The following is a 14,089-nucleotide window of genomic DNA, read 5'->3' as shown; positions in this document are numbered from 1 at the left end:
AAAGACTGACAATGAAAATAATTAAACCATTACTTTTGAACATCGTAAATAAAATATTGTAACAACATAACATAAATAAACATAGGTAAATATTTTCTTTTTAAATACATCAGAGCTTTTGAACTATTGTGTCATGCAATGTCTTCGCCTCTTGGACTCTTCAGCCATGCTACCAAAGCTTTTTAAATCAAAACTGCTAAACCATCTGCACCATTCAAGTATAGTGAGTCTAAAGGACTCAGCAAGATTAAAATATACATATCGATGTCATTATAGCTTCAAAATAATTTAAACTTAAAATGACTTGAGCATACATAACATGATACCTTGAACTTGAAGAATTTTAATGTAAACATCATGGAACTTTAAATTTAAAATCTTAAACATGAACTTCAAAACTATTAAAAGATGCAAGAAACTTAAACATAGATATCAACTTACTTAACTTTAAATCTTGAAAATAGACTTCATGCATATTCCTAAAACATTACCATTTCATTATTAAATAAACTTTTGCACTTAACATCTAATAAATAAAATCATGCAACTTGAACAACATCAAATCATGAACATAAACCATGAACATTACATAGAAACTTATCATTTTGGGGTGATGAATTATGTGAAATTATGGCAATCTTCATAATGGGCACATTCGTAGTTCCTGTTGATCAACAAGCATATGGCACTAAGACTCATAACATTCATTCTTTGGAAAGGCCCTCTCTGGAGCTCATCCCGGAGCACTAGTCCCGTGTACTTATCTGTCTCATGAGCCATGTTTGGAAAGGCCCTCTCCGGAGCCCAAACCGGAGCACCAATCCCGTGTTTGCAACCACAAAGACACATAAGACATCAAAAGCGTTTTCATACATTAACATGTCATATCATGCTTCATCTTAACATTATTCATTCACGTCTCATCATCTTATCATTTCATCATCATATCATCGTATCATCATAACATATCATTTCATTGTGAAGCATCATCATATCATCGTAATTTCCTTCATAAACTTTCATTCATGAACATAAAACTTTACTCAATAACTTCATGCATGTCATAGATGATAAAATCATACTTTCATATTGAACATAGGTTTCATGAATGAAACTTAGACATGTACATGCATCACATAACGTAATCGATCCACGTAAGTCGTTCTTTTCGTTCTTGACTTAAAACTTGAAACTTTTTGCATAGAAACTCTTAAATATATTTTAGAAGCCTTAAAAGATCATAACCATGAATTTAGGACCCTAAAATAACACAAACAAATCATGAATTTCGAAGGCAAGGCGCGGCCGCTCAACTTCTAGGCGCGGCCGCGCATGACCTGCGCAAATGGGCCTTATTGCTCGCTCTGAAACTCTATTTTAAAGTCGGAATTTGGAAAAATGGTAAACATAAAAGTTATAGATCTTGCTCTTGGATTTCTAATTCCGAAAACCTCACTTCAATTTCAGTTTTATGTAAAAATTTATGCTCATTCTCCCGAGATGTGTCACTTCCAAAAATTCAAAATACTCGACACACTTCGGGGCGATTTTGACTAAACTTTCAAAATGATTTTGACAAAACTCAAAACATTAAAGTTGTAGATAAATGAGGTATATTTCAAATAAAATTAGCCTCATATCATTTGGATTAGTAAACTAGTCTTAATCATCAAAATGGTAACAAGTGCCGCTAATCCGGAACAATCCAGCACATGCAACGTTTCAAAGATTTAATTCAAACTAACTCAATACTTCAAAATATGATATTTTCTACTACTCTAGCTATATAATTTAAATAAAACATCCCTTGAAACTTCAAGAACAGATAAAAACTTAAATGAAACATGTATCTCTTGAATCAAATTCAAGAACATGACAAGAACGGCTTATGCTTCACGATTTCATACTATCACATAACATGCTCTTCAAACCCTTAAAATCAAAACTTCATGCTTATATATCTCAACATACATATTTTCATATCAAAATAATTATATTTTGAATGGTGGTTTCAAAACCTTTAAAATTTGTACTTGCCTTAACGAAGATTGAGATGATCCAGAACTTCGATAACGAGCTAACCTTTGGTAGGAACGGAAATTTGGAGCTAAACTTTACCTTTGATCTTAAGAAACACCGATGGAAAGGGAAAAGGAAGAAATGGAAATGGGAGGAAGGGAAGTAGGCGTATGATTGAGAGGAGGAGGGGAGACAAGTGATAATGAGGGTGGTCAAGGGTAGATGGATATGGATAATAGAATTAATACAACAGGGGTGTTGGATACATAAAATGTAGTCAATCCAACACGCCTCAAATCGGATTATTAAAATTTTTCTCCCAATGCTAGAAATAAAACCATAGCAATATTATACTCAAAATGCTTTTAGTAATATTCTATACGATCTCGTGTATTGGTTAGCTTCGTTCCGTGAGTCCAGAATCAAAAGCATTTAAATCATAATCAACCAAATGGAATAGATTAAAGCTCATTTAAAATTTCTTTGTAAATCATGAATAATACAATAAAATAACTTAAATCTATTAAAATTCATTAAATAAACCGTGAATGGACTTATGAATTTTCTGGGTATTACAATTAAAATGGTATCAAATCCATTAAGCTCATATGCTTAGGTCCAAGGAGAAGAGTCCATATTTTGGGAGGTCCATGGCCCATTTGAGAAACTCTATAAATAAAAGATTTTTCTCCATTTCAAGGTAGACTCGTATTCTCTCCATTTATGCTCTAAAAATCTCTTTAGTTTTTGTGTGTACGTATTTTGAGTTGATAGCTGACTTGAGCGTCGGAGGATTTTTGCCGGGCATCCCCGGTGCCTCTGACATCATTTCGTGATGCAGGTGATGACTCGAATTTTATTAGATTGAACACACGAGAAGCAGTTGGTTTCCCAAAGCTGCTGTTCTCCTTAATTGACATGTCACACGAAGGCTCTTCTTCAAGATAACGAGATTTTGTACATCAAATTTCATAGAATTTGATTTATTTTATTTTTTTGAAGGGAGGATTTGATTATTTGAACATTCATGCATGTGGTCATGTTGAAAAATTTATAGTTTCATTAAATTTAATTATTTGAACATTCATGCATATGGTCATGGGGAGAGTCTATGCTATCCTTCGAGGCACTGTCCGAAGGGCAATCCAACGGTCCCCGGACCTTTGCACATCAAATCATTTGATGTGCAAAAGGGCCCGGGACCGTTGATGCTGGCAGACCGAGTAGTGCTAGTCTGCCAGCATAGAATCTCCCGTGGTCATGTTGAAAAGTCTATTATGAGTCTATGACCAATTAAACCAACACCGACGAAATAAATTGAGCGCCAACTTGCAGCTATATTTTTTAAAAACAAAAAAAATTAAGATGTTCAATTGAAAATATTTGAAGCATTAAATGTTGATAAATGCTAAGATGTAATATTCCACATTATGGTCACATGAATATTCAAAGATGTTTTACGTGAATATTTAATTTTTTTTTAAAAAAAATTGCTGCAATTTAAACTTGAAATCATCTATTATCAATTCATATTTAAAGGTTTGAGATTTGTGAATACATATTAGGTCCGACTATTTTTTCAATGGATCCCACAAATATTCATAAATCATCATCCTTAAATACATCATTGGATTTTAAAAGCTAGATATTTTAAGCATGTAGATATCATGAATGCCTCCTTAGGTAGTAATCCATCATACATTTGGAGATCTTTGATGTGGAGTAGAGATATTTTGGAATCTGGCCTTTATTGGAAAATTACAAATGGGAAATCTGTGGATCTTCTCCGAGATAGATGGGTTCCTTCGCTGAAATCCAATATCCTTTCTTATGGTGTTCAATTTCAATAAGGGGCGAGTGTGAGTTCTTGGATTCGAAATCATAAGTGGGATCAGCATAGTATTCAAAATTCTTGCCCAAATTTTATAGCTCAATAAATCCTCCAAATTCCATTATCAAATTCCATTCTTCTTAAGACGAGATTCTAGAAGTTTGATCCAAAGAAACATTATTCGGTGAGGAGTGGATATCGAGTGGGAGTGGGCCTCCATAATCCTCATGTAAACCAATCAGATAGTTCGATAATGAAAAAATGGTGGCGATTCATATGGGCTTTGTCTATTCCTCCCAAAATTTGAGTATTTCGGTGGAAAGTTTTTTATGATACATTCCTGCACATTCTAATCTTTGCAGGTATCATGTGTCGATTGCTAGTTCTTGCCCATTATACAACAATCTTTAGATTCAACATGTCATGCACTCTATTTCTGTCCTATGGTGCGCCATATGTGGGTAAACAATGAAGCCTGACTAAGGATTAAGAAGATCAAGAGCCACGATTCTCCAACTGTATGTTTCTGGTTAATGAGCCAATTGAAGAAAATTGACTTTGAGGAATTTGTTTGCCTTGCTTGGATGGTTTGAAGTGCTAGATGTCGAGCTGTACATGATCATGAAAGTAAAGGTGTTCAAATACCGTATCTTTCTGCCTCAATCTATTTACAGGAATATCGCAATGCTTTGCTACTTCACGATACAACCCATTCAACAGGTCCGCTTTTTTCGATTTCTTGTTGGCAATGCCCGTCTGTTGGCTATATCAGAATTGATGTGGATGCTGGATTTAATGAAAATTAGAATTGTTGTGGTATTGGAGGTATTTTTCGTGATCATGATGGTCAAGCACTGGTTTCTTTTGGTCGATTTTTCCCATTGACGAATTCAATAGTTATTGGAGAACTCCTAGCAATCAAAGAAGCTCTCTGTTTGGCTCTTGATAGAGGGTTTAGATGGATCTATGTTTATTCAGGCTCATTGTTGGTCGTGCAAGCAGTCATGGAGCCTAATAGTGATTTTACTTATGTTGGAAATATTGCATTGGAAATTTCATCCTTATGTTCTGTTTTCGATGGCGTTTTTTTTTTCTCATTCTCAGAGATCAGTAAATGTTGTTGCACATTCATTAGCTCTTTTTGCTTATTCTTCCCCCGCATCTTTTTCTTGAGTGCCGGGGAATTTTCCGTTTTGGCTGAAATGTCTTGTAGCGAAAGATCTTCTTACTATTCAATAAAGTTGCAAGAATTTTCTGTCCAAAAAAAAATAATACATCATTGGCGCAGTAAATATAAAAATAGGATGAAAGTATCTCTAATATCATGGTATTTTATTTTATTCGATCACAAGTTACCCTGTTTAATTTAACATTTATTTTTCAAAAAAAAATATTATTATCGTAAATTTATCAGCTCAATTTTGTTATAAAAACCCTAAATTATATAAAAATAATCTACATAATTTTTTATTTTAACTAATTTTGATAATTTTTGAATTTTTTTGCGTACCAATAATAATATATAGAAAAAATTGCATATACTTCCCTCGTGATATCCCGAGTTTGCGCAAATCTCCCTGTGAAAAAATTATTATCTTGAAACTCCTCGTGTTTGTTAATTTTGAGCTCACACACTCCTTGCTTTTAGTCAAACTAAATTTTGAATTGTCAAAATTACCCCTTAAATTAAAAACTTGATTCTTCTATTTTCATTTTAACTATGTTAGAATTGAGAAAGTTTTTGCCCCAGCCTTCTCAAAAATCTCACATCCTCACATACATGATATCATCGGAACCATAGAATGCATTCCTCACCGCATTGTCAAAGGAATATTGCTCTTTTGTGACTTGTGATAGGTAGGGTTTCGTGTATAATTGTCTCAATAAATTACTTTTTTCAGTTTTTTGTGTTTCGATTTAAAATTTTTCCCCTTCTTTGAGTTGGGAATGCTCTTAAATTAACATTTGGATTCATGATTTTCGAATTCAATCTAGGGTTTCTTTACAAAATTGTAAATGGGAAGCCGCCAAGTGAAGAAAAAGAAAGAAGTCTTCTATTTGAATAAAAGACATTTTAGACATTTTAGACACAACATTTGTAAAAAAACTATGACAAATCGCAACCTTCCGCACGTGATATACAAACACACTGATAGATGTGCGTAAGCTCAAAATTAACAAACATATGAAGTTTCAAGATAATACTTTTTTCACGGGGAAATTTGAGCAAACTCAGGATATCACGAGGATAATATATGCAATTTCCCCTAGTATATATTACAATTTACAATCAAGAACCGTACTCCAAAGAATTAACAAGGTAAATAAATAATTTATAAAAAAAAAAAAAAAAAAAAAAAAAAAAAGCAGTTTTACAAAAAATAATTTGTTATGAGAAACCGTACACCTCAAGAAGTTTTAAGCAACGCCGTTGATGGATCAGAGGAACCAGCAGAAGAAGAGGTAATATTTGAAGAATCACTGTAACTCACGCTAGAACCCGTAACCATACTCATGGATGGACTGTAATATATCGGCACCGGCATCATTGCCGGAAGAACCGGCAACTGAGCCTCAAAATTCATCGCATTCATCGCCTGTCGTATCGTGGGCCGATGCCGATTATCTGGATGAACACACCATAGCCCCACAACCAGCAATCTCTCCATTACCTCACTGTTTTGCTCCATTCCCAGATCTTGATCCACTGCCTCGAGTATATTCCCGGCACCGTAGAGTTTCCACACCCATTCCACTAACATCACTATATTGTTTTCTTGAAATCTAGCCTCAATGGCTTTTCTCCCACAAGTGATCTCTAGCAAAACGACCCCGAAACTATATACATCGGATTCTTTGCTGGCCCTGCCCGAGATCACATATTCGGGTGCCATGTATCCTCTCGTCCCTGCCACGATCGTGGTTTGTGACCCTTTGTCGTGATCGACCAGTCGAGCTAGGCCGAAATCACCGAGTTTGGCATTGAAGTTGGAATCCAGCATGATGTTGCTTGACTTGATATCTCTATGGACTACACATTGATCCCATTCTTCATGTAAATACAACAAAGCAGAGGCTAACCCCTGTGCAATTTTGTATCTAACTTCCCATGTCAACACCGAATTATGCTTAAAGATATGCGAATCTAAGCTGCCATTTGGCAAGAACTCGTAAACAAGGAGGAGTTCACCTCTTTCGTGGCACCAACCGATGAGTTGAACGAGGTTTCTGTGTCTTAATTGGCTGATGATCTTCACTTCTGATGCATACTCTTTGAGGCCTTGTTGGGATCCACTTGATACCCTTTTTACAGCAACATATGAATTGGTTTCTTTCAAGAAACCTCTGTAAACTCCACCAAATCCCCCTTCTCCAAGCTTTAATTCCTCTGAGAAATTATTAGTTCCACGGGCCAATTCAGCATACACAAACTTCTTAGCCCCGGTGCCCCTTTGAAATTCGCTATCCATCGATGGGTCGATGGCGTATGTATGCATATGATCTGTTGATTCCTTCTTATACTTTTTCTTCAAGAAACAGCCCGCAAATCCCAAAAGAAGAATTATAATCGGCAATCCAACGCCTAATCCGATAGCTAATCCCCCTACTCCCCGCTTCTTATTTCGCCTTCCATCTCCGATGCTGATCGGGGGATCGGGTATCGGGCCCGAAGCCGGCACGGTGGAAGTAGTATCGAGGGTCAAATTCGAAGAAAAATCCCAAGAATTGATAGTATTTATCTCGAATAAAGTTCCTGTTGCACCAGAAAAGCCAAAAATAACTTGCTCAGGCATGATTGATCTGAGATCAATCACGGTGCTCAGAGTACCTTGTGTGACAGTGTTATTCAAAAAATTTGTAAAATTAACACTGAGAATCTTCGAAGTGCCGCTGTAGCTGATCCAAGCTTCATTTTCTCTCCCCCTAGGAATATCATTCTGCCAATTAGCGGTCGCAACAGATACCATGGAATTTATATTAATCCCAACATGTGAGCGAGATGGATCGAAAAAATTCTGAAAAGTATCGAATTCGACAGCAAAAAACGTCTCGGAAGATGAATTCCGATTGTTGTCATCTGTGTTAAGACCTATGCTTCCACCTAGAGCATTAGGGCTCTTAATGGATGAATACACCGGAGCCAAGAAGAAGGTGATTCCATCCGCGAAAGCCGTTTGCCCCCTGGAATTTATCACGAACGAAAAACGGGTGGAGAAATCACATAAATTCCCGGATTTCCTTTCCCACAGATGCAGCGGCGAGATATATGTGGCGCGGCCCACTGTGAAATTCTGCAAAACATTGAATTCGTTGGGGGTGAGCTGAATCCCTTGAGGCGAGATGTAAGCATCTCCCGTGGTGTTGATGGAGCCCTTGTTCTCGTGAGACTCGAAGTTGGTGAAGTTGAAAGATAATGAAGCTGAAAGGCTTGTTGCAGGACTGGAGAAAAGGAAGAAGAACAAGAACAAGAACAAGAAGAAGATTTCAACGGGCATGGTTGCTGATTTTTTTATTTTTGGTTTTTTTTTTTTGTTGTTGAAGAAGAAGGCATATGATTGAAATGAATTCCTGCTGGAAAAAGAACTTTAATTCGTTGAAAGGGTCTTTGATCCATAGTTTTTTTTTTTAATTGTGAGTCAAAGATGGGAAGCTTTCTTTTTTCTTTTTTCTTTTTTCTTTTCTCCGCCATCTTTTTTGAAGGCAAATGATTATAAATGTCGATGATTCCATGCTGTAATTCGATAGACGGACTTCTTTGAACGGTTTCTAACATTGTTGTAAATAACACAACTCATATTTAGTTATTCGAAACTCGATTCGTTAATAATTTTTTTTTTTTTTGAGTTTTTTTAATGAAACTCGTCAAGTTAAATAAGCTCAATTTTATAATATTTATCTCGTTAACTCGTGAAGATTTACATAACAGGTTCATGAGTAAGCTTTTAGATAAAATAATAATGATGATGATGGTTTTGTTTTTTTCTTTATAGATCTTACACTTTTATTTCTGGTAAATATGTAACAATCTATTACATTTATTTATTTATTAGAATTAAATTTCAAAGTTTAAAAAAAATATTATATTTATTTATTAGAATTAAATTTCAAAGTTTAAAAAAAATATTATATTTTTCTCTAAATATAAAATTTAGTTTTTATGAGTTTAATGAATATTTAAAGTTATAATTTATACTTATTAAGCATATTTAGACTCGATAAAAGTTCGAATAAACTCATGAGTCGAGAATATATTCGTTAAATAAAGTTTGAGTTCGGCTCGATTATAACAATCAATTCAAAATTCAATAGGTCTTTCAGTCATAAAAAAATGAAAGCAAATACAAGTCAAATGATCAAAATAAAAAATATGTATATAAGTTACAGGACTACAAATGAAAATTAACTGTACAGGACCAAAATTGAAAAAAATATATATAAATTACAGGACTTGGAACACAAATTCACTATTAACAAGACCAAAAGTTTAAAAAAAAGTGCAAATAACAAGACTAAAATATTGTTATCCTTATATTTATTAATAATTTTTCAATTACATCTTCTAATATAATTATTTTGTATTTTAATTCACCTATTTATATTTTTTACACAAATTCTACACTGGTAAAAGATTAAATGATTATGCGATATATAAGCTTAATGAGTTTTTATTGTTGTGAAAAAGTAAAAATTTATGGTAAAAATTTCAAAACTCAAAATACATCAAATTCTACACTTAATAAAATCTTCTCTCTTAAAATTATGTTTTTCATTACAAATGTTGAGGTCTATTTATAGATCCTCAATTGAGAATTGTCCAAAAAATAAATATGTCATCACTTACATAATCAAAAAATAAAATATCATCATTCATTATCACACAATAATTTTCAACCTAATTTAAATATTTAATTTCAAGTACTTCCCCTTGTGATGAAGATCGTGATATTACGTGTTTTATATACTGCCTCGTTAAAAACCTTACTAGGAAAAACTCATTGGGATACAAACCATAGTAAGAAAAAAAGAGTGCAGCCACATAAACTCCCCCTCATGTTAACACGAACGATTTTTCACATATGTCGTAGATTGCGCATCTCAATGTTATATATATGTTTTCTGAATATTGCCGCAGAAAGTGCCTTTGTGAAGAGATCTAATGAGTTCTCACTTGATTGAATGTAACAGATATCAATATCTTTATTCATCTTAAGCTCTTGAGTGTAGGCAAAGAACTTTGAGGTGATATGTTTGGTTCTGTCACTTTTGATGTATCTTTATTTCATTTGAGCAACACACGCAGCATTATCTTCATATAGTGTCACAGGCTTCTTGTCAACTGAAAATCCACACGAGGTTTGGATATGTTGGGTCATTGACTTTAGCCACATACATTCACGACTTGTTTCATGTAATGCAACGACGTGATTTGATGAAGTTGTTACGAGTATTTGTTTCTGTGAACGCCAAGAAATTGCAGTGCCTTCACGAGTAAATACATAATCGGTTTGAGAAAGTGTCTTATGTGGATCAGATAAGTATCCAGCATCAGCATCACCAAGTGTACTATGATTGGAATCCTTCAGGGATTTTCATGTATATATCACTATCAAGTGATCCGTATAAGTAAGCTGTAACAACATCCTTAAGATGCATTTCTAAAATTTCAGACACTGCCAAACTAATCAAATACCGAAACTTAATTGCATCCATAACGGGAGAATACGTTTCTTCATAATTAATTTCAGGCATTTGAGAAAAACCTTGTGCAACAAGTCGAGCTTTATATCTTAGTACTTTATTTTTCTCATTTCGCTAACAAAAACCTATTTGTATCCAACAGGTTTTACACCTTAAGGTGTATGGACTATAGGTACAAAAACATTACGTTTATTTAGCGAATCCAATTCAACCTGGATGACATCTTTCCATTTTCCCCAATCTTGCCGAGTTTTACATTCACCAAAAGATTTTGGTTCATGATCTTCATTCTCATTTATGATGTCACATGCCACATTATAAGAAAATATCTCATCAATTTCTTCTATATCTTGTTGGTTCCATATTTTTCCAGTATTAATATAATTGATAGAGATTTCACGATTCTCGTTAGTTTGTGGTTCTGACAGAACATTTTCATCATCATGTGTTTTTTTGGAACACCATTTTCTATTTTGTGATCATCGTGTTTCTCTATGTCTTTTATTTTCCGAGGATTTTTATCCTTGAAACCAACTGGCCTTCCACGCTTCAAGTATTTTATGACATCCTGAGTGTCTTCAATTTATTTCTTTGGAATTTCAATTCGAGCAGGGGCATTTACAGCAGGTATATATGATTTTGTTACCCCTTTTGTGTCTGCAAATGCATCTGGCATTTGATTTGCTATTCTTTACAAATGCACAATTTGTTGTACATCTTTCTCACATTATTTGGTTCTTGGATCCAAATGTAACAATGATGGTACATACCATGTGATTTCTTTTTCGATGTGTTTATTTTCTTCCCCTAATATTGGAAAGATTTATTCATTAAAATGACAATCAGCAAAACTTGCTGTAAACACATCGCCTATTTGAGGCTCAAGATAGCAAATGATTGATGGGCTATCATAACCGATATAAATACAGATCTTTCTTTGAGAACCCATTTTTTATCGTTGAGGTGGTGCAATAGGCACATATACCATACATCCGAAAATTCTCAGATGAGAAATGTCCGGTTCTTTACCAAATGCAAGCTGCAACGGGAATAATTTATGATATGCACTTGTTCTGATGCGAATTAATGCAGCAGCATGTAAAATTGCATGTCCTCATATAGAAATAGGGAGTTTTGTTCTCATAATCATTGGTCTAGCAATCAGTTGTAGACGTTTAATCAATGATTCAGCTAATCCATTTTGTGTATGAACATGAGCAACAGGATGTTCAACAGTAATTTCCATTGACATACAATAATCATTGAAAGTCTGGGAAGTAAATTCTCCAGAATTATCAAGTTTTATTTTCTTGATTGTATAATCGAGAAATTGATTCCGCAATTTTATTATTTGAGTCATTAATCTTGCAAATGCCACATTTCGAGTTGACAATAAGCATACATTTGACCATCTGCTAGAGGCATCGATTAATACCATAAATGCGGGCTGACGATGGACGAAGGTATGGCTTTGGTTCCCTATAGTAAATAAGGAGTAGACTATAGTTTAATTAAGGTTTTTAGAGCCTAGTAGGTGATGTTTAGCATGCTAGGTAATACATGGGTATTTTATGATGTAGTGCTACATGGTAGTATTGGACCTAGAGGGGAAGCTTCTAGGATCTGCCTTAGAAAGGTAGGAAAATATTATTCGAGATATCCAGATTGAGTATTCATGTATTATGTGTTTGCATGGATTATGTGATTGCATATTTTATATGCCTTTATATACGGCATGTCATGACTGTATGTTGCATACATGAGCATATTGGGCCTTTATCCTTGAGATAACCGGTATTATGATATCCTGTCAGTTGATGGTTGGACACATGGATTCATGTTAGGTCATCACTATCAGTTGGACACAAGAGCTCGTGTCAGGTCACTGATAATTGGTTTGACACGTGTACTTGTGTTAGGTCACCATCAGGGCTTCTGGGTATGTCAGTCACCTCCTGCAGCGACGACTCAGCGTGGCACATACCAGGGCCCAAGTTTATTCTTGATCAGATATTCTTGTCCTCGTGTCTTGGTACTCAGTTCATTTTCATTCATGCACATATAATACCGTATACTCATATTCTCGTACTGAGCATGTTAGGCTCACTTTCGGTTGTTTTTTATTAGCTGGATGCCCTATTCCATGGGGCAGTTGCAGGTAGTTATCCCGGGGTCAGGGAGGTTAGGTGGTGACCAAGGCTGGATAGCAGGGTTGACCACTAGGTTTTGCTTACCTGGTACTATTTTATTTTAAGATTCCGCAGTTACTCCGATTAAAATTATTTTATTAATTAATTTCATGCTTAAGTTCTGATTAGTAGGTGATCACGTCGCGGGTCACTACATTTATGATATCAGAGCATGCAATAAGATTCTTTGGGACATAGTATTGATATTGGGTTATCCTTTGTAGGATTTCAAGTTGGATTCAATGACGATAGAAGTATCAAGAATTGGAATATCAAGATGTTTAGGCTTTTCTAGGATCGTCATTTCCAAGGTTGGCAGCATAATTTCGTATTATGTGGATCCCAGCAGGATGGAGCTAGAAGAGAAGATCCAGTTTTCAACGCTAGGAACTTCTCAAGGTTGAACGAAATGTGTGGCATGTAGTCATACATTCTGCGTCGACCAAGGAAGCCACCCCGAAAACTCTCCACTAATAGTTGGAGAGGTTGTCGAGAAAATCTTGTCTCATCTACCAGATAAGGAACCCAAAAATATGAAAGAGTGGGTGTCCGGTTAGCCAACTTGTGGCTAAGGGCTTTTGTGACTCTATGTATAAACAATCTTTGTTTAATATAATTTACATTCATTAATGGAATTTTCTTTGTCTTTTTTCATATTGTTATATTGTGATATACTATTGATGTTTTGATAAAGACCTTGAATATACTATAGTGTAAGTAAGATGAGATAGTGAATAAAGAGAGATCACTATTATGAAACACATCTTATAGTCACTGTATATTCTAAACAGTTTCTAGTCAATTGAGCAATCCGCTAATAAGGATAAGGATCGCTCGAGATTGAGACTAGCATTTGTGATGCCAAGTACCACGTTTCATTGGTAATGAACATGGAGATGTTCAAAGCATGCAAATGGATATTCATATGATGAATGATCGAACTACCCTATTCGGACTTTCCAAGTGGTTATCACTTATCGAGTGGATAAAGTCCGCGGTTTTGGTTGTACACCATTAGTCCTTACTATTTGAAACATCATTGAGACTCTATATGCTAGTACTGTACTTTGACTCGTTTACCGACTCTATTGGGGTCAACAGGTGTCGGGATTGGGTACAGTTACGACACATATAGGAGTCGATGCTTTGTTGTCAAGGATTCACCACATACTTGCGAGTGTGGATATCCTATGCGATCTGAGGAGATATTAGTGTGACGAATCTCTGGCAAGAGTACATGATGTGTTTTAGGTTACTCGGTTTTCCTAGTAACACATGCGATGTCACTATTTGATCTCCAAGATGTAATGCATAGTTATCGAATCTCGAACGACTCTCGATGCACCAATGG

At 35.0% G+C, this 14,089-nt stretch overlaps 1 protein-coding gene across 1 annotated transcript; it reads right to left on the bottom strand.

The window, feature by feature from the left end:
- Positions 1 to 6,091: 6,091 nt before the first annotated feature.
- On the bottom strand, positions 6,092 to 8,532 carry LOC140863881 (L-type lectin-domain containing receptor kinase IX.1-like). Its single transcript, XM_073267655.1, has one exon. It carries the CDS (start codon positions 8,344 to 8,346, stop codon positions 6,259 to 6,261), a length of 2,088 nt encoding a protein of 695 aa, XP_073123756.1. The 5' UTR covers positions 8,347 to 8,532; the 3' UTR covers positions 6,092 to 6,258.
- Between the last annotated feature and the right edge of the window lie 5,557 nt (positions 8,533 to 14,089).

This window comes from Henckelia pumila, chromosome 4 (genome assembly GCF_033568475.1).
Source record: "Henckelia pumila isolate YLH828 chromosome 4, ASM3356847v2, whole genome shotgun sequence".
Taxonomy (NCBI): domain Eukaryota; kingdom Viridiplantae; phylum Streptophyta; class Magnoliopsida; order Lamiales; family Gesneriaceae; genus Henckelia; species Henckelia pumila.
The sequence above is the reverse complement of the archived record's forward strand: the minus strand, read 5'-3'. Positions and strand labels throughout refer to the sequence as shown.